The 26659-nt window shown below is 41.3% G+C and overlaps 1 protein-coding gene across 1 annotated transcript; it reads right to left on the bottom strand.

Annotated features, from left to right (window-relative positions):
- Positions 1-20788: 20788 nt before the first annotated feature.
- On the bottom strand, positions 20789-24985 carry MCAT (malonyl-CoA-acyl carrier protein transacylase). Its single transcript, XM_025213212.1, is given in 5 exon segments — positions 20789-22459; positions 22761-22978; positions 23675-23762; positions 24385-24742; positions 24744-24985. Coding segments are annotated over 5 exon segments (1143 nt in total). The 5' UTR covers positions 24800-24985; the 3' UTR covers positions 20789-22036.
- Positions 24986-26659: the final 1674 nt, after the last annotated feature.

Raw genomic sequence — 26659 nt, 5'->3', positions numbered from 1 at the left:
CGCTCTTTCCAAAGGAAAAAAACAACCCCAAACCAAAAGGAGCCTGGTTGTCCTTCCCCACTGATAGCTCTCTGCAGAGGCACTTTGGGGAATCGGGCATCAAAGTTGATAGGTATTAGAAAAAAAAAAAAGAGAGAGAAAGGAAGAAAGAAAGGAAGACAGACAGACACCCCCACCTTTCTGATAAATATTTTTTCATTAAAATGGGTATTTCAAGAAAAAAAATATTAGAAATATTAAAAAAATACATTCTACACCCACACACATATGAACACACACTCCCCACCCACCCCCTTATACTTATCAACTTTGATGCCAGACTGCCTTTAGTTTGGGGGGCTTTTCTCCTTTGGAGAGACTTTGTGGGAAGACTGAGAGCAGCAGGAGCAGAGCTGCTGTCAGCCCTCCGGGGCCCTTCTGTGACCGCACCTTTTTAACCAGATGATTAGAAAGAGCATCAGGCTGTTCACTGCTGTTGATATTAAAAGCCACCTAAATGTGGTCAACAGAAAGCAACCATTTAAGAGAGCAGCCCACTGCACCCACTCAGTATGTTTCCCCCAGGGCCACCCTTTAATGCTTTTTACACTTTGACTTCAAAGCCATCATAAGGGCTGATCCTGGTTTCAGTCCTGCTAAGCCTATGTGATTTGTGGGACAAAGACACTAACAAGGGCTGCTCTCTTTCAAGTCTGTGATAAAAATCCCACGGTTTGGTGGCGCATAAACGGACCCAATAACAGGAAGGGTAGGAAACACAGATCTACAGCCACAAGGGTTAACTCTAATGACTAAGGGCTGCAGTAACAAGCTATGTGGATTGACCCAGTGGGTATGAACACACGATTACAATAATATGCAGCTCAACTACATTGTTTCCCCATTTAAAAAATAGAAACAAACTACAGAAATCTGTTTGATAGACCAGAAATGTCACATTCATTTTGACAAACATACCAAAGTAATTAAAGTAACACACCAAAGTTTTAAAGCTGCACAAAAATCCTTCCTGAACTCAGTTGTCAGACGAGGTACTTGCCCTTCACATTAAATTTCTAATGCATTTGGTCCATTGAATTAAAACATCATATTACTGTTGCCTCAGTTGTACTATATGCAACAATTGAGGAGTAATGATTTCACATGGTTATATGATCAGTGTTTAGTCAGTTGGGTGTAGAGATAATAAATATGCGAGCCTCTAATATGATCTGTCTTAGAGAACTGGGTTGCAAAACAAATATAATACTTTTTCCCCCCTCTGTCCATGTTTACTGCTACTTAAGCTGACTTAAGCAGTTAGTGTATTAGACTGAAGTCAGGCAGAGGGAAGGAGAGAGATAAACCTTAAAACTTATTCAGTTATGCCAGGGGTATCAAAGATACAGCTCACAGGCCAGATTCAGCCCAGAGTCATGCCATCCAGCCCCTAGTACTGACCCTACATGGGGCCAGTTCAGGATGTGAGCTACACATGGTGCCTGCTCTGGCCAGTCTGGGATGCAAGTTGGGTGCAGCATGAGTCTTGGAAAGGGGATTGCATGCAGCACTGTCCTGGATTATCCAGAAAGGGCACTGGATCTGGCTGCTGGATGTGGTGTCTGTGCTGGCTGGTCAAGGCCCCATGTTGCACGTATTCACAGTTCCGAATCAGCCAGAACAAGTGCCATGGGTGCTGGATCCAGTGTGCAGGGGGGACTGTGGGCCCAATCCATTCTGTTCATCTGGCCTGTGGACCAGTCTCATTCTAGTTATTTGGCCAGCAGGGCCAGATCAGTTTGACATCTCCGAGTTGGGTTATAAGTTGACTTTTGTACTTTAAGTCTTTAATGCATGGGGCGGGCTCAACATTACCAACATTACAAAGAATTAAAGTCCTGATTCAAAAGAAAACATTTCTGTTCAGGATGGGAGTTTAGCATGTGCTTACCTGAGGTGCCTTCAGAGGAGTAAAATGACAAGTTTACTGAAGTATATAAATGGACAAAGCAACCAATACAATGCATCTGATGATTAATACTAGTATCTGGTAAGAAACTGAATGGTATATTAAAATATATTAAAAGTGAGGCAACATTGTAATAAATTTCCCAATTTATCCTCCTTTTTGGACACTCAACCTACATAGTTACTTCAGCTAAGCGATCTCGATTAGTTATTGTCAATTTTTTATTTAAGAACAATATCTCCAGATATTATCTATCTGTAATGCCTTATTAAAGGTACACTTTAAAATGTTTTGAATTATAGAAGCATATAGCCCCCCCAAAATCTGCTGGAAATTACAAGATTTTTGTTGCACTTATATTTTTTCCTGGTAAATTTTTTAAAGAAATCATTTAACATGAAAAGGCGCATTCAAACTATAGCTTAACAAGTACAGAAATTAAAAAAAAATAGGAATGTTTTTATACAATGTGACAGCATAAAGTTTGTAATAGCAATACTACAGAATTGTATAGTATGCAAGGCCCAAGTAAAATTAAGAACATTTCCCAGTTTTTATGGTCTAAAAACTGCTCTGCCCAGACTAAATGAACAGCATAAGTATTTAATTTAAATTTATCTGATATTTATAACAATTTTGTCAACTTTTAGAGTCTGACAGCAGTAAGTGGGATCCCAGTGAGTCTTATAGGAGAAACTACCAAGGGGTTCAATCCCATGAGACAGTAGCACACTAGCTTCAATCTAGCAGATTTATCACTAATTTTAAGTAACTAGACCCATTTAAATCATTGAGATTTCTTAAGTTACTTGAAGCTCATGCACATGTTTAAGAGCTTTGTTCAATTGTGACCACTGTGCTCACCATCTTGTCAAATCTAATACCAGCAAAGCTTGAATTCTGTGACCCAGTCAGTAAGAGTGAACTTTTGTGCTAGTGCCAGCAAAGGAACTAATTGAAGCCAGTTACCTAAATGAACAACAGTATCAGATCCTTTAGTAACTTGGAATAATAAAAAAGATGTTATATTTTAGCACCCTGGCTTTAGTACCTTAATGAAAATGGAAAATAATATCCATTGTTGTCTTGTTGCCAGCCAAATTTGTTTTTTCATTAATGTCATCTTTGTATTTTTAGTAGCCCCAAACTAAAAAAAACCCAAACCCACACTACAACAATAAAAAATAACACTCTATTTTAGAAGGAATTGGTAAACTGCAAGGAGATATTTTCCACTGCTTTGTGGTTTACCCATGTATTACAGAAATATAGATGTTTTCAGAACTACCTTCTACATTTTGGTCAAGCTATTTAAGTAGGCATTTTCACAGAATCTTGGGTTTAAAAGAACATTCACCTTTTGTGGGGGATCAGAGAAAGCAAAAGGAAAAATGACCATTTGAAATGTAAAAAAATACATGCTAAAGCAAATCTCCCGTTTCATGTATATCTAAATTATTTCAGAACAGCAAGAGCAAAATAAATATGACAAAATCTGAATTTTTGCAATGTATGGAGTTGTTACAAAGCAAATGAAAATCTGAGTCAACAGGATACTGATCATTTTTCATGCAGCTTGTTGATTATGTAGATGGTTCATTTCTAGCGTTTTACAGGGTGCTTAGTTCATCACCAGAAGTAGTTAAGAGATTATTTCTTTTTTGTAAAAAGACCAGGAAAAAAGCTGTTTTGCAAAACTGTTTAGAAATAATTGAAATACAGAAATGGCAGAGCCATTAGATCAGTGATTTTCAAATCTGTAGTCTGTGGAATGCAGGCTATGTCTGAGGGGTCCGCAAAAGATGACTATGATCAATCAAAAGTATGTGAATACCTACACGTATAATTCAAAGGGTTCTGCACCTCCATTCTAAATTTCCAAAGGGGTCCACATCCTCATTCAAAATATTTTAGGTGTCTGCAAACATAAAAAGATTGAAAACCACCGAAGTAGACAAATGACCTGCAAGATTTTGGTTAAGATTTCTTGACTACTTGACTGTAACATCTAACGTTTGGGCAGGGATTATTTGTTAGCCATGTGTTTGTATGAGACTCAGCCCAATGAGGTGTTGGTCCATTACTAGGGTCCTTACACAGTACAATAATAAAGTGCAAAAGAATACAACAGTTGAATCCCAGCTTAATTTCAAGTTTTGCCACTGCTTCCCAATGGACCAGCTTTTCACTTTTTGCTTCTTACACAGAATTCAGTGGATACAATTGATGTATTCAATCCCCACTTCTTAAAAAGGCCTCTTCTAGTTAGTCTGCACTGTGGAATTTTTTTTTCCAGTATGCTGGATGTTCCAGTGTTTTGAGGTCAGTGACCCCAATTCTGGGTGGTTCACAAGTCCACTTTCTGTGCTCTTCTAATATTTTGGTGTTCCTCATGATTCCACTTAGTAGTGCTTCAAAACCACTTGGTGCTGTAACCCCATTTGTATTAAACTGTGCAATGCAGTGATTCATAATTAAGTTCAAAGGTAAAGGATTTAACATTAAATTTAGATGTAAAAATCCTCCAACAGCTAATTTAGTAGCAAAATGTAATTTAAATAAAATGGAGAAAAATACACCGTATGTATTAGATCCAGGAAAGCAGCACACCTTAAAAATGTGTGAGGCCATGCTGAGAACTGTTTAAATGTAAACAGTATCCAAGGTCACTGAAGTTGTTAGAGAAAATGGTAGGAGATGAAGGATGAACAGACGATTGCTTTCAGGTTGTTAGGGGTTTGAGTGTTAAACTGGAGGTCCAAACAGAAATAAATGAATGCTTGCTTATTTACCTCTTGAATTTTAAGCACCAATATCTGGAAACCCAAAACATTCAATAGTGCAATAACTTAAAATTTAAGAGTACTTTCTTGCACAGAACATTTAAAGAGAAAAGTATTTCACTCGTGCAATTACTTATTCATCTACCATCCTATAGGACAGTCCTTGTGGAATGAACTAGGATTTGTATTTGCAAAGTTGAGGCTGATGTCATGTTTTGAAGTAGTAGGACATGTATTGGAGACCTGTATGCAAACAACCAAGCCTCTATTTGTTTTCTAGTTAAATTTCAGTTTGCATAGGCAGCTGGTAGAATCTAAGAGAGTTTGAGATATGCCTTTATACCTTAAGGTATAAAGGCGTAAGTGTCCTGTCCTACAATCTTTATATTAGTAGGGGCCTGAGAATGACCGGGACTGTTCAGAACTTCAGGTTTGAGCCCCGAGACTGGAATTGGATCTGTTAGCAGTCGTTTATTATTTTCTGTGCCTGTGCATGCCTTCTTTGTTCAGCTCTTCTTTTGTTCAGCTCTCTAAAAGAAATACATGTTGATATTGTATAGCTGATACTGTAATTCTGAATAGCTTTACTTTGCTTTACATGAAAGAGCTAGTTTAAATACAATGTTTAAGCTACTTGGCTTGACGGATCATTCTGACTACCTTCTTCAACAATATTACCAACATAAAATTTGGTCAAATGCAGCAACTGAGAAAACTGATTTCAAATCTTATGTCTGATACCGGAGTCCCTTTGTCAGTATATTATTTTAGTTACATTTTCTTTTTAAAACTTAGTTTCCTTTTGTAGAAAAAAACCTGCAAAGATAAAATTAATCAAAAACAGATCTACAAAGGAAAGAGTATTGTCCATCTTACCTTGTAATTTCTTAGGTGTTACCTGTGATGATGGTATACAGAGCTTCTCTCTCTCTCAAACACCCCCCCCCCCCCCCCAAAAAAAAAAACCCCAACCACAAAGCTAAAAACTCAGGTCCTGGTAATGTTCAGGAGAATTAACATGCTGTCTCGCTAAATGTGCTTTATTATCTAACCATTCAGAGTCATTACTGTATAAATTAGGTATTTAGGATTTTTTAGTTTTGGATTTAGGCTCCAGTTCAACCCTAAGTATGGACTTAACAAACACATGATTAGGCTCACTGAAGATAAATTCTCCCATTAAAATGAAGCACATGCTTTGCTGAACATCAAGGCCTTGCTCAAAATAATGACCCTTTTGCATAAATGCTAGTTTTAGAATTATTGACTTTTTAGGGATTCTATCCTCCCTCCCTCCTGGCAGTGTCACAAGAGTCAAACAATATTTAAATGCTCTATAAATGATAAGCTACTTGCATTCAGTTACAGCCTGCTGAATCTTACAACCCAAATTCACTGTGCTTCTTCAAAGTGCATATGAGGGAAGGTTGGAGAGAAGAGACAAGTGAAATATTATAGATGTACCTTATTCTGGGCTTCCAGTAGCTCAAGTTAAGATGCAGGTTTTCCAGACAGTGTAGATATTCCTTTGCCTCGCTGAGTAAGAGTGTAGCAGGGACAGGAAATGGGTCCATGTTAATGCCACTTTTGTGACATTAATATACATTTATTTCCACAGTTAACCCCTCCTCCCCCAAAAAACGAATATAGTGCCAGTATTTGACCGTACATTTGCAGAGACACAATCACATGCTAAGCCAGGGGTATCAGTCTTACCATGGGCCAGATTCATGGGGTCAGCAGCAGCTATGGTAGGCCTGAGGGCAGTGGTAAGGGGTATGATGGGAGTGGGGTCTGAGTTCAGTGGCAAGGGGCCCAATGGGCACAGGGCAAGTAAGGGCTGTATCTGCCCAGCTCCTGCTTTTCCCCAATCACCATATCCATGGAGCCCTGGAGATCCTGAATTATGCAGCTGGCTCTGCCCCTAGTTTCTAGTAGCTCACCATTAGCCATCTCTGCAAGCTACATCCAGCCTACGGGCCATATCTTTGACACCTGTGAATTAAGCTTTGACTTTGAAATTAAATGAGACATTTGTTTTGTGTGTCTTCAATATTTGGAAACAGCAAGGAATTTAACACCATGGTCAAACTGGTACAGACTGGGAGGTAGGGGGGAAGGCTGTCTTCATTTATAGTAGGGGGCATAGCCCTCTGCCTTGGCTCTTCCCAGTGTATTTTAACAACCCTCACAGCAAGAGCACATTGGCCAGCATTGTGTCCCTACTTTACCTGTGGCAGGTTAGGATGTCATACCCTGTGGTTGTGTCAAGGTTGATGGTGTAATTTTATTAATAGGTTAAACAATGGATTTGTATAGGATGGTTTGGATGGGGATGATTCTGCCTCTGGCAGGGAAGGTGGACTACAGGCAGTCCTCAGCTTACATTTTGAGTTACAACGTTTCGCACTTACAACATTTACAAATTGACGCCCTGTTTCAACTTTCTGACATCAGTTTCAACTTTACAACACTTGATCTGACATGACACAGAGCCAGTGAACAAATCACTGCGTTGCCCATCTCCTAAAGAACATCTGTCCAAACTTCCTTGGACACTTTAAGAAAGCAGACGAGACGCCAGAAAAACCTGCAGCCAAGACACCCGAGAAGATTTCAGCCAAGAACCCTTCAAAAAATCCAACCAAGAGCCCTTCACAAAAAGTCAAGCAAAGTGACCTCAAAGAAATCTTACCCAAATCAATATGATTACTATTTACAATATAAATACATTAATGTAGCTATATTACTCATCTATAATTGATTGAGTACAAAATTCTGGGTTATTTTTGGTGAAAATAGGGTATCAGGCCTTGGTTCAGGAACCAATCCCCCATTTATAACATCGTTTCGTATAGGAAAATAGTTTCTGAGTTACAACATTTCGACTTAAGACAGTTTTCAGGAACCAATTGTGTCACAAGTCCGAGGACTGTCTGTACATGACTTCTAAAGGTCTCTTCCAGCCCTGTTTTTCTATGATTCTAGGATTGATTGTAAAGCTGCTTTTGATACTACTCTCCCAACTCAATAGAATAGAATAATACCCTCTTTGCTAAACTGTATGAATGTTAGAGCAAAAACAAATGGATTGGGGAAAAACAGCATACCATGCTGCAGCTGATTCTGAGCAGCATGACCTAATAGCTGTGACAGTTTCTTTTTTAGCCTGTGGCAGGAAGGTATTATCGTAACAGGTGTGAGGTAGCATATGTTGTGCTTTAGTCTTTTGTCATGGTATTGTATGGTTTGTTTACATGTCTGATTGCTGTGGTGCATGGTCTTATTATAGGTCATATTCAGAACCCAGCTATAGATATAGACATTTCCACTCCCTTGCTCAATGAATCTGAAACTAATGCCTTCTCTATTCTAGATATAGAAAAAAAAACAACCCTCAAATCATTTTTAGAGAAGTTTCCTCAGTGCACTATTTCAGAGTCCAGGGATGGCTACTATAAAAAACAATGGTATACAGTTTAAACCTATCAGTGTTTTGCATATTTATACTGCACCCCAAGCAATACTCTTTCACATCTCAGCATCTTTAACAAAATCTTCGAGTGTTTTAAAAATAAAATGTCACTATCAATTTAAAAGGGAAACACACTTCAAACTGAAAAAAACAAACTAGCACCACTGTCAAGAGCAAAAAAAAAAAAAAAGTTACTTTACTTGATAACATATTTACACAGAACTTCTTGATTTCACTCTTTTCCCAAGACAGGCAGTTTGAACTAAAGTTGCAAAAGAACCGTAAGTGCCTAACTGCTACTTCAGATGCCTAAAGTTCAACACATTGCTACTAGATATCCTCATCAACCTGCTCAGCTGCTGCCTAACCCTGTAGGAGCCTATATTTCTACCAGTGGGCACATAGCAAATCGCCATAGTCCTGATCTGACAACTCCTAGTTCATGAATAAACCCTAGTCAGGTTTTCAAACAGGCACTGCCCAGCCTAACTCCACTTGTAAGGCCTAATTTGAAAGGTATTTCAGAGCATGCTGATTAGATCAGGTTTTGTACAAAAGACAGCTGGGGTATGTGCATGTGCCTGTCAGCCTGTTCTCCATTTTATTGAGTGATAGCAGCACTCACCTGTAAAATGGCAGTTAGGTTCAGACCCAACTTTAATGAATTTTTATGTACATGAAGTGGAACAGCTTTACTAAGAGAGAGGGAGATGCACATAATACCCAGTAGGAACTTTTTTTCCTGGGATGTGGGTGCCTGGGTTCACATCCCTGATCTAAGACAGAGGTGGGGGTAGAAAAGAAGGGGGATTTGGAAAATATCTCCTACTTTGTTTTCAAATCACTTGCCTTGAGTAACTTTCTACAACGGGGATCAGTGGATGCGTCTATATGTGCATTAATGCACTTTTCCTAATGCACGTTTAGTACCTCACACATTGGAGGTACTAAATTTAAATGTGCATTAGGCTGCCTGAATGCACGCTACCAAAAATGCATGTTTTTAAAGTGACACTTAATACGCAGTAGACTATTTTACTGTGCATTAGTGTTACTGCATGATTTTTTATGTGATGCTTTAATGCACAGTAAAATAGGCTACTGTACATTAAAGTGCACATGTAGACATGCTCAATCGGTCTCTCTCCTGCCCCCATCCCCAGCTGATCCAATTTAGGCATATAACTCCAGGAGAGACTTTGTGAATGAGAATCCTAAATGAACACAGGCAACTTCTTCCACTGCGGGATTAGGTGCTTAACTGTCTTTAAGGCGTGGCAAGGATTTCTTAGGGCGATCTCTTTCATTGGGATAGACAAGCTTTCAAATGCACCACAGCTGCAACATCACTAGCATAACTTTAAGGGGTGGTGCATAGGTCACATCTCAATCCTCAGCAATTCTTAGCAGGCAGATATGCTAATTTGTAAATTTGCTGGCTTCTATGAATCCCATCCTGAGGTACTGGACTCTCCCTATGCATTATTTAATGAGCCTCTCTAGTCATGAATCTAACCTAATTCATGGCTGTCAGGGCTGGATGCTTATAAATTAAGGTGTTTCAGCATTTTGTATTACAGCACTCAAGTCTTTCAAGTAGTGATTCTCAATCTTTTCTGGCTGTGGGTTGGAATGATCCACCCTAGATCCGAGGTGGGCAGGCAGGTGTTCATCTGTGTAGCAAGGGAGTACCTGCAAGTGCCCCCTCTTGCTAAAGCTCTGTATCCATGGGCAGATCCAGCCTGTGAGCTATAGGTTGCCCTACTTTAGCACATGAAAACAATTGCTAATGTACTAATAGTTACTAGGCAGACAAGGTTCCTTACTAAGCATTTAAGATGATTAATTTTCTACAACATTTCCTGCTGGTATTTATGAGGAGAAGGTTATTTAGTTTTGTAGAGCCAAATATAGCATTATCTGTCACTCTGTTCCAGAACAAGGTCTGTATATTCTTCCATGCATCCTGAGAAAGAGCCTGCATTCCCTCCATACCCACAACTACATCATTAATCACAAACATAAAATTAAGTAATTACTTATGCATGATTTCATGCATAAGTAATTAGACTGTTGTAAATATAAATGCAATCTCATACAAGTGGTGAAAGTCACATTTCCCACTGCTTTGTATTAACAGTAGGTGAAAGTTAAAAGCAAGTTTCCCCATGAGCAGTATTGTAATATATTATTTTCGCTTAATTTCACTCTCTTACTGAGAATGCTTTCTTAGTTACACTTACTTGGTGCACAGAACACAGGAACCCAGCCTTATTCCTGTGTATTCATTGGGGAGTATTCACTCTCTTTCAAGACCAATTTGTCTACTAACAAAAGGGATTAGTTCTCAAACTAATATAAAGTGATGTAAACTGATTTAAAAGCCAAAAGTAAGCCAAAAATATTCAAGACAGACAGAGACGCCTGCTCAAACGAGACCCTGTGAGTTCAGCAGACATGGGCCCTGGGGAACAAAGATCAGTACCTCTAGCATACTACAACTGAACAGCAGCAACACAAGGGATACTCTTTCTTACACAGCATCATTGCACAGCTTTGGTATCACTTTTCTTGGTAATTAAAGTCTAGCAAAACACATAAAGAATACCATAGAAACATTATATCCTGTACTATCTGTGCACTGACTGTTGGTTAATAGCCAAACTCTTTAGCGCTTTGGGTAATCTAGGGCAGGGCTGTCCAACTTCTGGACCGGGGGGTGGGGGGAGGGGGGACCACACCTGGTATTGTTACCCCAGCTGCACACAGAGCATGGACAGCACAGACCCCTCCTTGACCCCTGCCTTCCACCATGCTGCTCTGCCCCTGGGGCAGTGCAGGAAGCAGAAGCCAGAAGAGGGGAGCCCAGAGTCCCCAACTGCCATAGCTGCATGGTGGCCACATAAGAGCCCATGGGCTGCATGGTAACTCCTTGCAGGGCACATATGGCCCACGGGCTGCTGGTTGAACAGCCCCGATGTATGGAAAGCTGTTGAAAATACCAAGGAATTAATTGCCATTTGCACTAGAACCTGTGAAGTTGTCATTTACTTCAATGAGAGCAGACCCAGAGCTTGCAAAAAACTTCAGCATGCAACTAACTTTGAGCACTTGAGAAGTCAAAGAAATCACTCACATTTACATTTATTTACATCTTTGCAGGATTGAACCTAAATTCTGACTTCACAATATGCTCCTTGTGGCTTGCAGAATTGGAGCCCAAAGACCTCAGCTGAGAAAAGTAATTAAGTACATTTCTAACTTTAAGCATAAGTAGCCCCATAAAAGGAAGTCCTAGGGACCTTCCTAAAATTGGGACCATAGTCAGTTAGAGCAATTTGTACATTCAGCCAAGTCCCAGCAGTAGCATTGTAAACACTGCAAAAGGTATCTTGAGATAGGTGAAATGCTGAGAAGTTCTATTTATATCATAATGCTAGTTTCCCATTTCTGGAATATTTTGGCTCTGTGAGTTGACAGCAATGAGCATCATAGTTAAAAGCATTATTTTGAAATATAAGCTACTGAATTTACAGTGGAAATTTTCTGAAGAAGGTTTAAAAGTCCTTTTTCTTCTGGCATAGGTATGTGGGAGTAATCATGTTCTGACTGCAAAAGTAAGGAGGGCTGGGTATTTAAAACAATTTCTAGCTAAAATGAAAATGTTGTAAATAACTATAGTAAGTGTGAAGAGATCATTAAGGATTTTCTTCTGCAGAGCAAGATGTCTCAAGCAAGAAGAATCCCCAGGCAGTTTGTTTTCTCCAGCTACCAGAATGGAGCAGGAGTCCCGAATGAGGAAAGTTACAATAGCCTCTTAACAATTCCAGACACCACAGAGCAAATGGAGTTTAATATCAGGTATCACACTGGACTCATTCTCCTCCTGCCTTGCCCTCCAGCACCCACGTACCCCATCCCCTCCCCCTTGCTTAACAAAGGCTATTTACTTAGCCAAGTAATTGCAGTGAAAACTCACAAGCACAGAATAACTATAATTGTAGCCTACCTGTAGCATCTAACATTGATCACACACAGGGTTATTCTACATTAAAAGACTGTGACTTTCTATGCTGCATGAGGTTGGAGACATGACTATTCATCAGAAGCCCAGCTGTTAAAACAAGCAGCTGAGGAAGCCATTTTTACAGAATTCTCTAGACACCACCCATAACAGGCTGTTAGACTATCTCCCTGTGCTTTATTAGAACCAGCAACATACAAAACAACACCTCTTCTAAAAAGCAAATTGTTTGCTACTAATGCAGTTCTCCAGCCTCCATCTAGTCCACTTGATTTCCTGTCATTGCATGATTCTTCCTTGTTGGACTGAGATTCCAAGAAGCTAGAAAGTATTTTTTCCTGAAGCATTTTTCTTAGGATACTTCTCATAATTTTTCCAATGAAATAACTTTCATAGCTGGTTTAAAATGTTTACAGATGTTTAAGCAGACCAATTACTTGCATATAAAATCTTTAGCCAAGTCTCCTCTGACTCCACACTGCCCAAGTCGCATACTGTCCTTTATATAACCCAATATTTTCCAACATGCTTTTGCAGCATAAGAGTATCATTCAACCTCCAACAGAGAACCATACTACAGCCTACAAGGTTACCCCCTCCAGGAGTTTATAACAAACCCATCAATCATCTTCATTTACCAGACTTGTCATAGGACATAATGCTTTGCACTTAGATTACACCTTTCATAAAAAGGCTCTGAAGATGCTTTACTTATTGACAAGATACACATTCAAGACTGAGTAGGTGTACATGGATAGAATGGTTTATTTGGTTAAAAAAATATGTAAAAGCACTTATACCAGCTTCTTCTTAAGTGCCTTAAATAAGATCCTTATTCAGTAAAAATAGTAAAATAACCAAAAACACGTGACTGTACGGCACCGTTGTTACGGCGCCGTCATTTAGTACTTCCTTTTAATAGACTGTACTGTGCTGTGTTGGCTGTACACAGTTATTTTTAGCTGCTACGTCACCGTAGCAATGTGCTATAATGAGGAAGCATGGTGCTACAGTGGCGTAGCTGTGGTGTCACGGTTTTTACCTGTCAGTGACGTAGTATCGTGTAGATGCTCCCGGAATGTAGGTTTTGGTGGGAAGGGATTTGAAATTTTGTATTAGGAATAATCTAAAAACTGTTTTTTAAAAACTAAACTGGCACAGTGCCTCAAAGTTCAAGGTTTATGGACCAGTTCTCCTCTGGGTCCTCTACCCTGGCCAAAGAGTAGCTCCCAAGTCACATCAGCAGGTAACTTATGCAAGTCACATCAGCAACTCTGATGCAGAAATCAGTATTTTCTTTATCTGAAACATTATGACATGTCAACTTTAATTTTTTTTGCCAATATTTCAATATTTTGACTTTGTCCTTATTCAGGAAACATTGAAATATATCACTGTCTTCCACAAACAGAAATTCTAATTTTCACTTGCCTTCAATATTCAGGCACCTAAATAAACATCCTAATTTTCAAAAGTGCAAAATACCTAGCAGGTTAGAGTGAAGACATAACTGGGTACCTAAATACAGCTTTAAGAGCTAATGTTTTTTTAAAAAAAACAACTTGAAGTTAAATTTTTAAGCATCTAAGCTTAAACAAATAGTGGAATTAACACCATGACTTTATAAACAGGATTTTTAGGTAGGGCTTAACATTGCTGAACTGCTTTAGGAACAATAATTTTTTTATGGTAATTTGTTGTCTTTTGACAAATCTGCTTGCGTTGTACTGATCTCTTACAGTTCTGCTACCCAAATTGGCCATCAGCTGGCGGTCATTGGAGATGAATTCAACCAAGCTTACAATAGGAAGCTGGAAGACACACTGTTTAATCTTGCAAAGGGGTAAAACACATTATTGAATATTTTCAGTGTTCAGATATATTTGATAATCATCAGGGTTTTTTTTTACTTCATTAAATAGATTTGTCTTGCATAGTAGGATTAGAAAAGAAAAACAAAATCAGTGGGTGCATCTACACATACAGTTCAGGCACATGAATAAACTTATTGCTTCCAGGTGGCACATCTTCATGTGCACCTGGGACTGCAGCAGTTGATCCAGGTTGGAGCTGGCAGGGGGCCCCGAGGGTCAGCCTGCCAGCCCGGGGCTGCCCCCCCTGGCGCAACGTGCTGTGGTGGTGTTGGCTGGGGCATGAGGGTGCTTCATTGTGGGGCTGCCCAGCAGGCAGCTCCCTCATTGAAGCACCCTTGTGCTCCAGCCAGCCGGGGCAGTATCTGCATATGCATTGCTGCATTTTCACTCTGCAGCAGGATAGTACTTGTATTTACAAGTACTGTCCTGTTGTGGAATAAATTAGTTTACTCCAGCCTAATAGGGGCACATATGTAGACATCATGACATTTACTGCACAGCTAATTAGTCAAATGCACAGTAAAAGGCTTGTGTAGATGCATCCAAGTTGTCCTAGATTGTTCAGCTTTTTTTGCTTTCTTTATTTTTAAATTTATTATAAACTGTTTAATTCAAGTTTGTTTCCAGAACTAGGCTAGGCAAGAAGTCTATAAACATCCCCAATTTTGGAAGGCATTATGCCTCTGATACCTACTTCCCTCTTCTCACTCCTTAGTGGGGAAATTAATTACTACAGCTCTTGAAAGAGTTTAATTGGGTTTTAAATTTACATTTGCAGATAATTTTATGTGAATCTGGTCAGTTTAATGGAAGATTAGCTTTAAATATTATATTCTGTTTTAACAGTTTTAGTCTTTTAAAACTTCTGGGTGATATTAAGAAAGGATTCCTTTGAGGGTCCTTTGCTTCTCCAGTCCCCTGATATTTGTAAATTAATTCTCAATTTATGAATTAACTCTCCTTTCCTATTCTTCCTCTCCCCCCCAACCTTTCTCTTTTGATTAAACAGGACAGCTATCAGTATTTTTAAAGGTATTAAAATGTTTTTTGGAAATCTTTTGAACTATCGCTTGACTAAGAGGATCATTGGCTGTGGAAGCTGGGTAAGAATTCCCTCCTCTCCTTGTCCCCGCCCCTACAACTTTGGGAAAAATTTGTACTAGCAAAAGCAGCAATTGAAGTTTGTACTTTCTTGCTTCCCTTACATACTTAGCTGTATGTAATTCCATAAGTTAAGCATGTAATCTGACTTCAAGTTTGGACTTTATTCCTTTAGTCTGTGTTTTCTACTCAGCTGTTTATGTGGAATTCCCTTTCATCTGGTAAAAAAAATATTTGCAATACCTTGAGGACATCAGCTAAATCCTACTGGATTCATCCACACAAAACCTGCCTGGAGTTGAATAGGAGTGTTTTTACATGCGGACAAAACTGTCTGTCCAGAATTGTTTTATATGAAACAAGGGAAATGTCAGTATAAAATGATGCATGAGTCTATTCTAGATAAAATAAGTGAGGCTGCTATTTTCTCTTGTACTTTATATTCAAAATAAGTATCAAGTACTTTACAAAGATTAAGTCCATTTGCCATTGAAATCCAGCTATCACTGGTACCTCAGCAATACACTTAGTTAGAACTAGAACCCAGGACTCAAGATTTTCGGCTTCTTTGCTTTAAAGGTTGGGCAATACCTTCACCTTAAAACATTTATTTGTGTATAAACACATTATCTTTTATGATCTGCTGCTTTGCCTTTTTTTTTTAAACCAACTTCTTTTTTCTCTCCATGAACAGATTTCTACACTTCCTTTTAAATGCCTGTGCCAGAAGTTGATGCTAGGAGCTCTGGTTGTTGTTTTGTTTTGGTGGACCATAAACCATGCATTACAGAACTAATACAAAGAATTGTCATAGGTGGTCATTGCTGGTCTCTGACCAAGATACTTAACACCCAGGTGGTGGTATTTGGTTAGGTTGGGTTTTTTTTAATTGCTGTTAATGAAGTCTCTTGTATATTTAAAGCCTAAGCTAGTGCTGGGTCACTGCTGTTTCATACTTTTTTTAAAAAAAGAAAAATGTTTAATGGGGTTGTTGCTGGATAACTGCCTAAACTGCTAGCTTTGAAATACACAAGTCCAGGTGATAAGAATGTGTTGTTTGTTTTTTAATGCAACAGAAAATGACTACTTCATAAAAACAAGTTTAAAACAAATGGTGATTTTGGGAGGACAGAAGGCATGCTGGTCATCCTTTAACTTCTGCATTGTAAAACTTATAGCAAGTATTAAAATCTTAATATTTTTCAAAATTAAAAATTGTTGCTAAAATATTTCTCTGGTCTCCTCTTTTGTAAAACTTAGTATCCAAAGTCCCCTACATTTTAAGTAATACAAGGCCTTTATTATATTGCTTAATAACAGGAATGTGAAATGAGGTCTTATTTAAAATTATTAAGTAGAATGACGATTCATGGGAAAATAAACCCTTTGGACAGGGCTATCTAACCCCTACACAGCCCCCAGCCTCTTTTCAAGCTGCCACTGCCCCCACCACTCTTGTCAGTTTAGGTGACTGGAGCCATCAGGCTCCCCCTCCCTCCTCCAGGGATGGAAGCGTGCTGCATGTGGTGGGGGAAATCTGGTGTGCCCAGAAGTTGGGCAGCCCAGCTTCAAGAGCTATAGCACCTTAATGACAGTAATGAGGGTGGCCTGAACTCCACCTCTACCCTGTCAAGTCTAGCCTATTTCATTTCCAGTAGGCCTAAACGTATTTACTAACAGAGCAGCAGAAGTGGGCTATTTATTTTTTACAGCAAGCCACTTAGACCCACAGTTTCAGGGGGCAAACAAATCTGTGAATTTGGGGAACAACTTTAATGAAAACAATATTGGAAATAGTTTGGGCCATGTTTTTTATTTTTTTTAATTAGATTTGCAAGGAAGTTTGGGCACTGCTCTCTTGCATTTTCTAACTCAGTGGTTAGGACACTCTAGTTTCTCCTCTCACCGGAAAGTGCGCTACCAGACAACTCGGTGTTTTGGGCTTAGCCTCTTCCAGTCTTTCCTGGAAAAGCTGTTCCATTTTGTAGTAATAATTATATATTCATTAGCCCCTATAGCTAAGTGATCTGAACATTCTCTTAAGAAACAGCTGGTGTCTAGTCCTGTTCCAATGAATGGTTTTATCACTTAGATGAAGTAGAACAGTTCTAAAAGAGGAGACAAGATTCAGGGGTTTCCTGGTTCAAATACTCTACTGCAAGACGGGAGCATCAGGGTCAAGCTCTTGATCCAATCGGGCCAAAAGGGTGTTTTAACACAGGTCTCCCACAATCCAAATACGTGATATAATCCATGGGAAGAGAACAGGGACAGCAGCACCAGCTTTTAAACTATTTTTTAAAAAGGTTTTGTATCAAATAATAATAAAAACATCTATATTTGTTTTTTTAATTTGGTCTGCAGACCAAATTAATAATTAAATTCAACTCTGTCTCAGGTTCTAAGGAAGCCAACTCTTTCTAACGCCATGAACTGTCTGAGACAAAGTTCTTATTTCTCATTCTCAAACCCTTGCCCTATAAATGTGTCAAGGAACCATTTACTATATTCATATCTACAGTAAGTAGAGTATGCTATAAATCAAGTGAAGATACTGCCTTACCAGTTGGTGGAGGCTGAAAATCCATATTGCAAAATTCTGAAGACAATATCTTTATGCTGTTAGCTCACTTTTATAAGCACTTAAATAATCTCAGTTTAGGATCTGACACTGCTCTGTTGGATAAATTTCAATCAAAAAAGAAAATTCATTACTTCCCATTAAGTTAGCGAAGCTCACATAACTAGCCCTTACAAACAGAAAAGGATGTTTAGAGAGGAAAACATCATGGTGCCCATCTTGCCTGAAAACCACATTTAGAATGACTACATCTAGAAAAACTAAAAACATATAGTAGAAGGAAGCATGTAGAAACAAAATCTTATTAAAAGAGCTAGTGATGCAATATGAATAGAATTTATTTAACAACAGAAATTCACAAAAACAAGAATAGATATGAATTAAGGTCACAAGCATGTGATCTAAATGAGATCCAAAAAACAAAACAACCCACCCAAATAAGAAAATGGAAGTTTTAAAAAAACAAAATTATCATCACACTCTTCATTGGATTATATGCTCAAATAATTTGACCTCTTACTTGTGAATGAATACACCCAATGCCACTATAAACCTTAATCAAGACACATCCATGCTCACCCAACACAGTGTAGCACAATCTAGATTCCTTTCACTACAGTGTAACCTGGAGATAAAACACAAATGTACACTTAAACAATCCAGGGATGGTCATTTGGGCCCAAGGGCCACGTAGGGAGTTTTGATGTACTGTAGTGGGGCAAGTCAGAACCTCCCACCTCCCCAACAACTCCCTAAAACGCCTTATGGGGTTTTGGGCAGGCAGGGAGTAGTGTTCAAGAGTGGGATGGGCACAATTTGCTCCTGCACACCCAGCCCTGTTGTAGGGGAGGTAGTGTACACATGGGGGGGTGGGCTGCCTGGGCACTTTTTCCCAGGAGCTAGCCAGAGGTGAGGGGAGGAAGGGGGCACATGCAACAGAGCCCACCCAGTCTGTGGCTGCCCCCACAGTGTTGTACATGGGACCCAACCCCACTTGGGGCAGTCTACACTATGCTGCTTCATGCCTGCCAGCCTAGCCCTTGCCAGCATGCAGTTTCTGGCAGGGCTGTCCCCAGTGTGGCTGCAGCTGGCTGGATGCTGCTGCGTTGCCCTCACCTCCTGCAGGAGCCACTGGGCTGAAGCTTCCCACCCCCCACCCCACCATGTTTTATCTGCCAGGAGCCTTGGAGAGGGATAGGAGCAGAGAGAGCCTTGGAGCAGGGGCTGGAGGTGAGGGGAGCAGAGCAGCACCCAGCTGGCTGCAGCTGCATTGGAAACAGCCCTGCTGGGAGCTGCTCAGTGGCCAGGGCCCAGGCCGGCAGAACTGTTCTGCTCCTCTCACTTCTAGTGGCCGTTCCTTCTCATACCCCTGCAGAGCCACTCTGGGCTAGGGGGAACTTCAGCTGAGTGGCTCCTCCCTCCAGCCCATGGAGCTGCAGCTCCAGACTTCCTTCCACCTGCTCCCTCTCCAGCCCACAGGTGGTTGCTCATCATGCTGGGCAAGCAGAGCAGATGAAAGGCAGCTGGGAGCTGGAGCCAGAGCCCTGCACACTGGGGCAGGAGTCACCCAGGTGAAGCTCCCCCCTACTTGGAGCCGCATGGCAGGAGTTGTAGCTGCTGGAGGCAAGGGGAGCAGAACAGACCCCCCTGGCCAGTGTTGGGGGGCAGCCACAGGCTGGATCCAGTCAGTTCGTGAGCCAGATCTGGCCCGCAGGCCATATTTTGCCCACCTGAGTTAGAGGGAAGAGTGATAACCTTGAAAGCCAAGTCACAAGCAAGTGGCTCATGGAACCAGCATTCAGTTCTCTGCTCTGCTGCACATTTCCTTGTGTAACCCAATTTCCTGGAGGGTACTTTTTCACATCCTGCTTCCCCTCAATTCCATGCAAAGAAATGTACGCTGGTGTCAATGCCATTTGGTCTTTTGGTGTTTGTGAATTTGGAAGAATTTAGCTCTAAGTACCTACATACATCTGGAAGTGTGAATTAGGCAAAGATCTAAGAATCTTAATGAATCCATTATTGCTGCCTTCTTGCTTGCCACATGCTAATACTAACACACAGAAAAGATACTTGTCCTCAAGCTTAGAATTCCACAAGTGTGATGTGAAATCAGTGACTGCTAGTGCACATCTTACAGCCTGCCAAATGCAAAATACATTTTTAAAAATAATTTGTTATGTCAGCATAGGAGGTAGAAATTCAGTGCACTGATGCTTATGTTACATTTGTGAAAAACACACTGCTCAAAGAATTGATACACTTGTCTTGAGGTAACTGCAACATATGCTTAAACCAAACACTTCAGAGAAGCAAAATATTAGCTAAAACTCTGCACATTTGCTCTAATTCTTACCCCTCCTTGAATAAGCAGGAACAGTAAGAGTGCAGTGCCTTCAAAATGAGGAGTGTTTCACTACTGTGCCTTGGAACAGGTTGCAAAGTTACCTGTATTCTATTTGCCACTTAATTCTATATTTACCAATGAAGACTTCCATTATGCTTCCTCCCAAAGCAGAGTTATGTTCAAGCTTAAGCCTCCAGTAAGTTAAAAAAAAATATACTGCATACATGCTCCTTATGTTAAACGGTAACAAAATATGACTTAACAAATGCAAAAATATATGTAACTACTGAATATGAAAAAAGTTCTAAACAACAGGACGCAAAAAAGGATTCTTGTACTTCTAAACCGAGACCGCAGCACTATTTTTCTCTCTCTCTCTCTCTCATGTATGCACATTACCATACTTCTAGGAATCTGAGCCGCTGGTTGGAAAGAACCAGTTAAGACTCCTCTTTTGCTAAATTGTAAGACCGTAACATTATTCAAAATCTCAGAAACTTACCTAGCATCTCATTCACGTCCAACCTTTGCATGTTCCTGGATAACTACGCATCCTATTTTTAATACACCCTCCTTAATGAAACCACAAGTATCTGAAGAGTAATTTAAACATTAAACTGACAAGTCTACAATAGCCAAAGATAAAACAGACGGAGCCTTGCTTTGTGCTTTATTATAGTGAATGTTTACATATGCCAAAAGTGGAATTTGAACTGAGAGGTTCTGGCAGATTCAGCAGTTTCAAGCAATATAAAAAACTGTTAATAGCAATTTATTCCAATAATTAATCACTGTGGGTCAACCACCTCTTATTCATATTATGCTACTTCCCCAATAAATAAAATGCCTTATACAATTTCCTACAACTTTAACGTTCATCTTGTACCTGTTGCATAAATAAGTCAAGAATTCATTCTCTGTACATTTTGTATATGGCTTTCAGAGTCTAACTGAAGGCAGGGTAGATTTGCACCTTATAGACTAACCAACATAAAGCAAGCTGGTAACACTTCCATTAAAATACACAGAATAATTTAGGGGTAAGTACAGATATTCAGGGAGGTTGGTGGGGGGCTTAGATTGAGTTAAAAATGACCAAATGAGGGTTTGGCAGGATCAGGAGAGGCTCATGGGGTCCATAGGAGGGCTTGGGGGAATGAAAAGGGGTTCTCTCCATCCCCAGGGGCCAAGGGCTGTTTTTAGCACCCCACCCCCCACCCCCCGTCCCAGACAAATTACTGTCCCTGTAGCATTAAAATTATTCAGGAATAGAGCTTTATAAATAATTTATTTATATTTATAATGCAACCTTAAAAGTGTATTTGTAATATTTTCTACTTTATGCAACCCCAGTAGTAAGTTTTGAGTACAAAAGCAACATTAAGAAAACGTCTGCAGATACCTATTCCACTGATTAGTCATCTTTTTAAGACAGGAGAGAGTAGTGACTAAAAGTCATTACAATTGAGTGGCTTATCTAAAAGAATTCCTGATCATGGTAAACAGAGGTCCACATGAAAGAAACAGTCAAAGGCTTTCATCCTGCAAGGTCTTCCATGTAAAAAGACCTTTGTGCATACACAGAAGGGAACAGACTTTAACAACTCCACATGGGCAAAAGGGGCTGCTAGCAGGAGTGGACAAAAATCTAAGAGCAAACAGCATCTTCACACTGACAACAGGCTGAACAGCTGCACCTTTGCAGCAGTTCTTCTCTGTAAAGTGTGAGGTGTATTAAAGAAGCAATATCAGGGAAAATAATTTTGTATTAAACTCAGAGCTGTATGCTTCTGGGGATAAAACAGAGATGCCTCTAATCTCCAGGAGCTCTCTTTCAGGGGCAACCAAATCATTTAAAATTAAGCTGAAAAAGCAACAATTATATGGATTTTTCAAAATATTGTCATGCCTCCTCTACTTCCTCATCTTCTGATACTTCAATGTGTTTATAGACTCTCCAAGCCTTTAAATTGCAGTTTCTGAGCATTGCTCCTAGTTGTTTCCCAGGTCCCACTTCATATGTACAAGGAAACTTTGTTCTCTTTGTTCTTTCATATACTTCATGCATAGTCTGTTCCCATTTCACAGGTGAAACAAGCTGCTTTACTAACAAATGTTGAATGTGTTTTGAATGCATGTATTTTTTGCCATCAACGTTTGAATAGACATTTATGAGTGGTTTCCGAATCTCAACTGATTTGAGTACTTTTGCCATGGGCTCTATGGCCGATTCCATAAGTCTTGTGTGAAAAGCTCCACTGACTGGCAGCATTTTTGTACGTGCAAAATAATATTTTCGGGAGTTCTCCTCTAAAAACTTCAAGGCCTGTAAGAAAAACAGCTGTGTTCATTTGGCTCTCACCATTTAGAGAGAAAAGAAAGTTTATGCTTAGATCTGACAGATGCACTAAACCCCCGCTCATCCTTCCCATGAGGTTTGACTTAAGATACTTAGAAGAGAGCACTTGCTTCACAGTATTTCACAATTAGCCACGAACCACAAAAAACCAAATACAATATTCTGTCTGGCCCTATTGGGGAAAATGTTGTTTTTCCCCCTCCACAGAACTACTGAGTAGTTACTCACTATTAAATGTACATTTAGACATTTACTTAAAAAAAAATACCTGTAAATGACCTGCAACAACTCTGCTATCTGGAAACAGGTAATTTGCAACTTCACAAACAGGATCTTCTACACCCAATGATCTACAGTGTTCACGAGCTTCTATGCAGGCAACCTTGAAATCCGACTTGGGTTGCCCAATAATTGATAACATCCCACTTGGGACTGCTTCCGATGCCTGTTGCATTGCTTCAGCACGCACTTTCACTGCATACAAGGCTAGAGAGAGAACATAAATTCTTACTGTAGCTTAAGTCTCAAAGAAGTATGTTCAGACACAGGGAACTATATTTATTGCCCAAGTTATTAGCACCTTTTACACAAAACAACCTTAAATAAGGAAAATTGTAGAAAACCTTTCAAATATACTTGAAAGGATATTAAGGAAATCCTTAAGGATATTAAGGAAACAAATTATTATACCATAATATATATCCTCATCTTCCTTTTATAGAAATCCAATGCTGAATGCTTGATGCTATTTAAGTTAAAACACTTTAGATCTCTTATATTTGATTCAGTGGTCATATATTCTCCTAAAATCTGGTAGTCTGGAATCCTTAAAGTGCCAAAAACAAATGTGAGGAAAAAATAACAAACAGATCAAACATCATAAGCACAAAAACTTAATTTTCGCTAGTAATAATTTTCAAGAGTTCCTTACAAAATAGTCACCCTGCAATTTATTCAAATTTAACCATCTGTTTAAATACTAGACAATACTTTCTGCATTAAGCAAATTGTACAGAAAACATTTAGCAAAATATATTTCAAAGGCAAGGACAAAAAGCAGCAGGGAAAAATGCTGTCACCAAAGGAATGGCTTGCAAACTACAGTGTGTGCACTCACACGTGGAAATAAAGGAAACCGCTCTAAATCCCATTCCCATGAGGTGAGAAAAATACTCCTCGCACCTGCTTCAAAGTCTAAGGCTCCAGCAAACACCAGGGCAGCAAACTCGCCCACGCTGAACCCGGCGGCTGCAACACAGTTCTCTATCACCTGTGGAAACAAAGCAAGCACAAAGCAGCCTGTTAGAGCAACACTGAGGTGCACACACAGATGGGTGGGGGTAGGATCTACAGCCTGAATTTCTGGAAGCCCCTTTATCTTGGAGGGTGCCACTGAAACGTTTCAGGCCTGATTTCTGAGGTGGGTGACTTCACCCAGAGCCAGAGGGAAGGAATGACTGGGGACACGAGATCATAGAAAATGTGGGAATCCAGGTCACATTTAGTCCAACCCCCTGCTCAAAGCAGGGCCATCCCCAACTAGATCATCCCAGCCAAGGCTGTCTAGCTGGGTCTTAAACCCCCCCCCAAATGTAGAGTCCACAACCTCTCTGGATAACCTGTTCCAGTGTTTTACTACCCTCCTAGTGAGAAAATCCTTCCTAATATCTAACTTGCTGCAACTTGAAGCCATTGCTTCTCAATCTGTCATCTGCCACCATGGAAATCAGTCCAGCTCCATCCTCTTTCCAACCCCCACTTTAGGTAGTTGAAGGCTGCTATTAAATCCTTCCACAGTCTTTTGGTCTCCAGACTAAATCAGCCCCCTTCCCTCAACTCTGGACCAGGGGGCAGGAGATGCCCCCAACGCCCAGCCCCCCGCCCCCACGCACATCAGGCCGCTGGTGGCTGAGCTTCTCCACGGCGGCCAGGGAGGACACGAAGACAGCGGGCTGGCAGTGCACTGTGCGATCCAGCTCTGCCTGCGGCCCGTGCAGGCAGAGCGATAGCAGGTCGTAGCCTAGCACCTCGCGGGCCGCGACGAACAGGTCCCTCGCACCAGGGGAGTGCAGCAGGCCCCGGCCCATCCCCGCCCACTGGCTGCCCTGGCCCGGGAACAGCAGCACCGAGGAAGCGTCCGGGCGCCGCCCCCGCCGCGCCGCCGCCTCCGTGCCCGTGTCCTCGCCCGTCACCGAGTTCTGCAGCAAGTCGCTCAGGCTGCCCGGCGGCGGCCCCCCCCCGCCGGGCCCCCGCGACGCAGCTAGCCCGTCGCCATCCCGCCGCCGCCGCCGCCAACCAGCTGCACATGGCGGAACCGAGACCTAGGCGGACCCGCGCTGCTACGGCAATCGCCGGGACTAGGCGCCCTCACGTGGAACCCACGCTGCACTTCAGTGAAAAGGCCCCGCCCTCCGTTGCGGACACTGGAAGCGAGAGAAAGGTTCCGTCCTCCCCACGGCCCGCTAACCGGCTGCGGGAAGGTCAGGGGCCTCCTGACGTCAGGTCCGACGTCATCGGTGGCCTTCACTAGCTCCAGCAAGGGCTGCGGTTTTGCCCGGTGTACGATAATTATCGTACAAGAGAGGAAAAGGGCTCAAAAGCCAGGATTCAGGGGTGTTGGAAAATAATTCTCGTACAAGGGTTGAAATGATTGTATAACTGCAATAATTATTGTACAAGGGCTGAAATGATCGTATAAATACGGTAATTATTGTACAAGGACTGAAATCATATAAATAAGATAATTATCATACAAGGGTTTAAATCGTATAAACGCAATAATTATTGTACATGTGGCAACACTGCAGCCCTTGCTGAATCTAGTGAAGAACTTTGATGATGTAGAAGCTCATGGCAAGGGATGGATGCCCTGTTGCATGGTGCAGGACTCTTCCCATGAGAGTAAAAGAGCTCAAAAGCCAGGATTCAAGGATGTTGGTTGTAGCCGTGTTGATCTAAGGACATAGCGGATTTACCCAAAAAACCTCATCTGCCTATCTTTTATTAGACATGGGGTAAGCAACGTTTTTTGGCCGGAGTGCCGAAAAAACCACAATGTCTACCTTGGAAGGTGCTGGAATGCTGGCATGCCAGAAAAACAAAATGAGGGCAGGGGGTACATGGCAGGATGCACAACATACTAGTATAATTAATAATCATAAATGTTGCCTTTTCTTGGTAAATACCAGATTTTCAAAAAATTGTAAACCTGGTGACAGTAAATAAAACTTCAGTGTGCTGCCACTCCAGGTCTCACAGGCTGCACTCCTGGTTCTGCTGCTCTCCCCTGGGCCCTCTGGAGCACAGCGCGTGTGACCTGGAGCAGTAGCACACAGAAGGGCTGCACAGGGAAGCTGCCTGCCACTGCACGCTCCACACTGCCCTGGTCACACTTCCCGTGTGCACGGAGGCAGCATGGGCAGCATGCAGGTTGTGCCCCTCGCTGCTGCCCCCACCTGCAGGGGAAGTGTGGCCAGAGCAACAGGCAGCTTTCATGCGCCTCCCCAGTGTCCTGACCTGGAGCAGTAGCACACAGAAGGGCTGCACAGGGAAGCTGCCTGCCACTGCACGCTCCACACTGCCCTGGTCACACTTCCCGTGTGCACGGAGGCAGCATGGGCAGCATGCAGGTTGTGCCCCTCGCTGCTGCCCCCACCTGCAGGGGAAGTGTGGCCAGAGCAACAGGCAGCTTTCATGCGCCTCCCCAGTGTCCTGTTGTTGCACAAACGGCTAGTTTCGTGTCCCTGGAGGCTTTTCCAATATACCTCAAGAGAGAGTCATACACACTCAGGCTGGATCCATCTCAAGTTTATTGTTTGCAAACAGATCGACAAGGGAGCTCAAAGCTCAAATCCGTGTCGACCCCTAGCCACGCCCGAAGATACATTTTTATACCTCTCATGAACAAGATCCCATTGTGGCAATCTGTGATTTGCTACAGTTTTCTACAAAGTTTATGTGCAAAGCAGGCAGTAACTAATCTGTGTTCCCACAGGAATCAGCCTTATCGTGAACCAAGCATTGTTCGGACTGTTCTCTCCCCCTAACAGGACACCCCCCCCGTCCTGGCCCCGCAGTGGTGGGGGAGAGAGGAGAAGAAACAATTTGCATTTCTCAGCTGTGAAGCCTTTTATGTAGTGAGATTTCAGTTCTCAGCTGTGAAGTCTT

Source organism: Alligator sinensis, unplaced genomic scaffold, assembly GCF_000455745.1.
Source record: "Alligator sinensis unplaced genomic scaffold, ASM45574v1 scaffold292_1, whole genome shotgun sequence".
NCBI classification, from domain to species: domain Eukaryota; kingdom Metazoa; phylum Chordata; order Crocodylia; family Alligatoridae; genus Alligator; species Alligator sinensis.
This window is presented reverse-complemented; position numbering and strand designations above follow the sequence as displayed.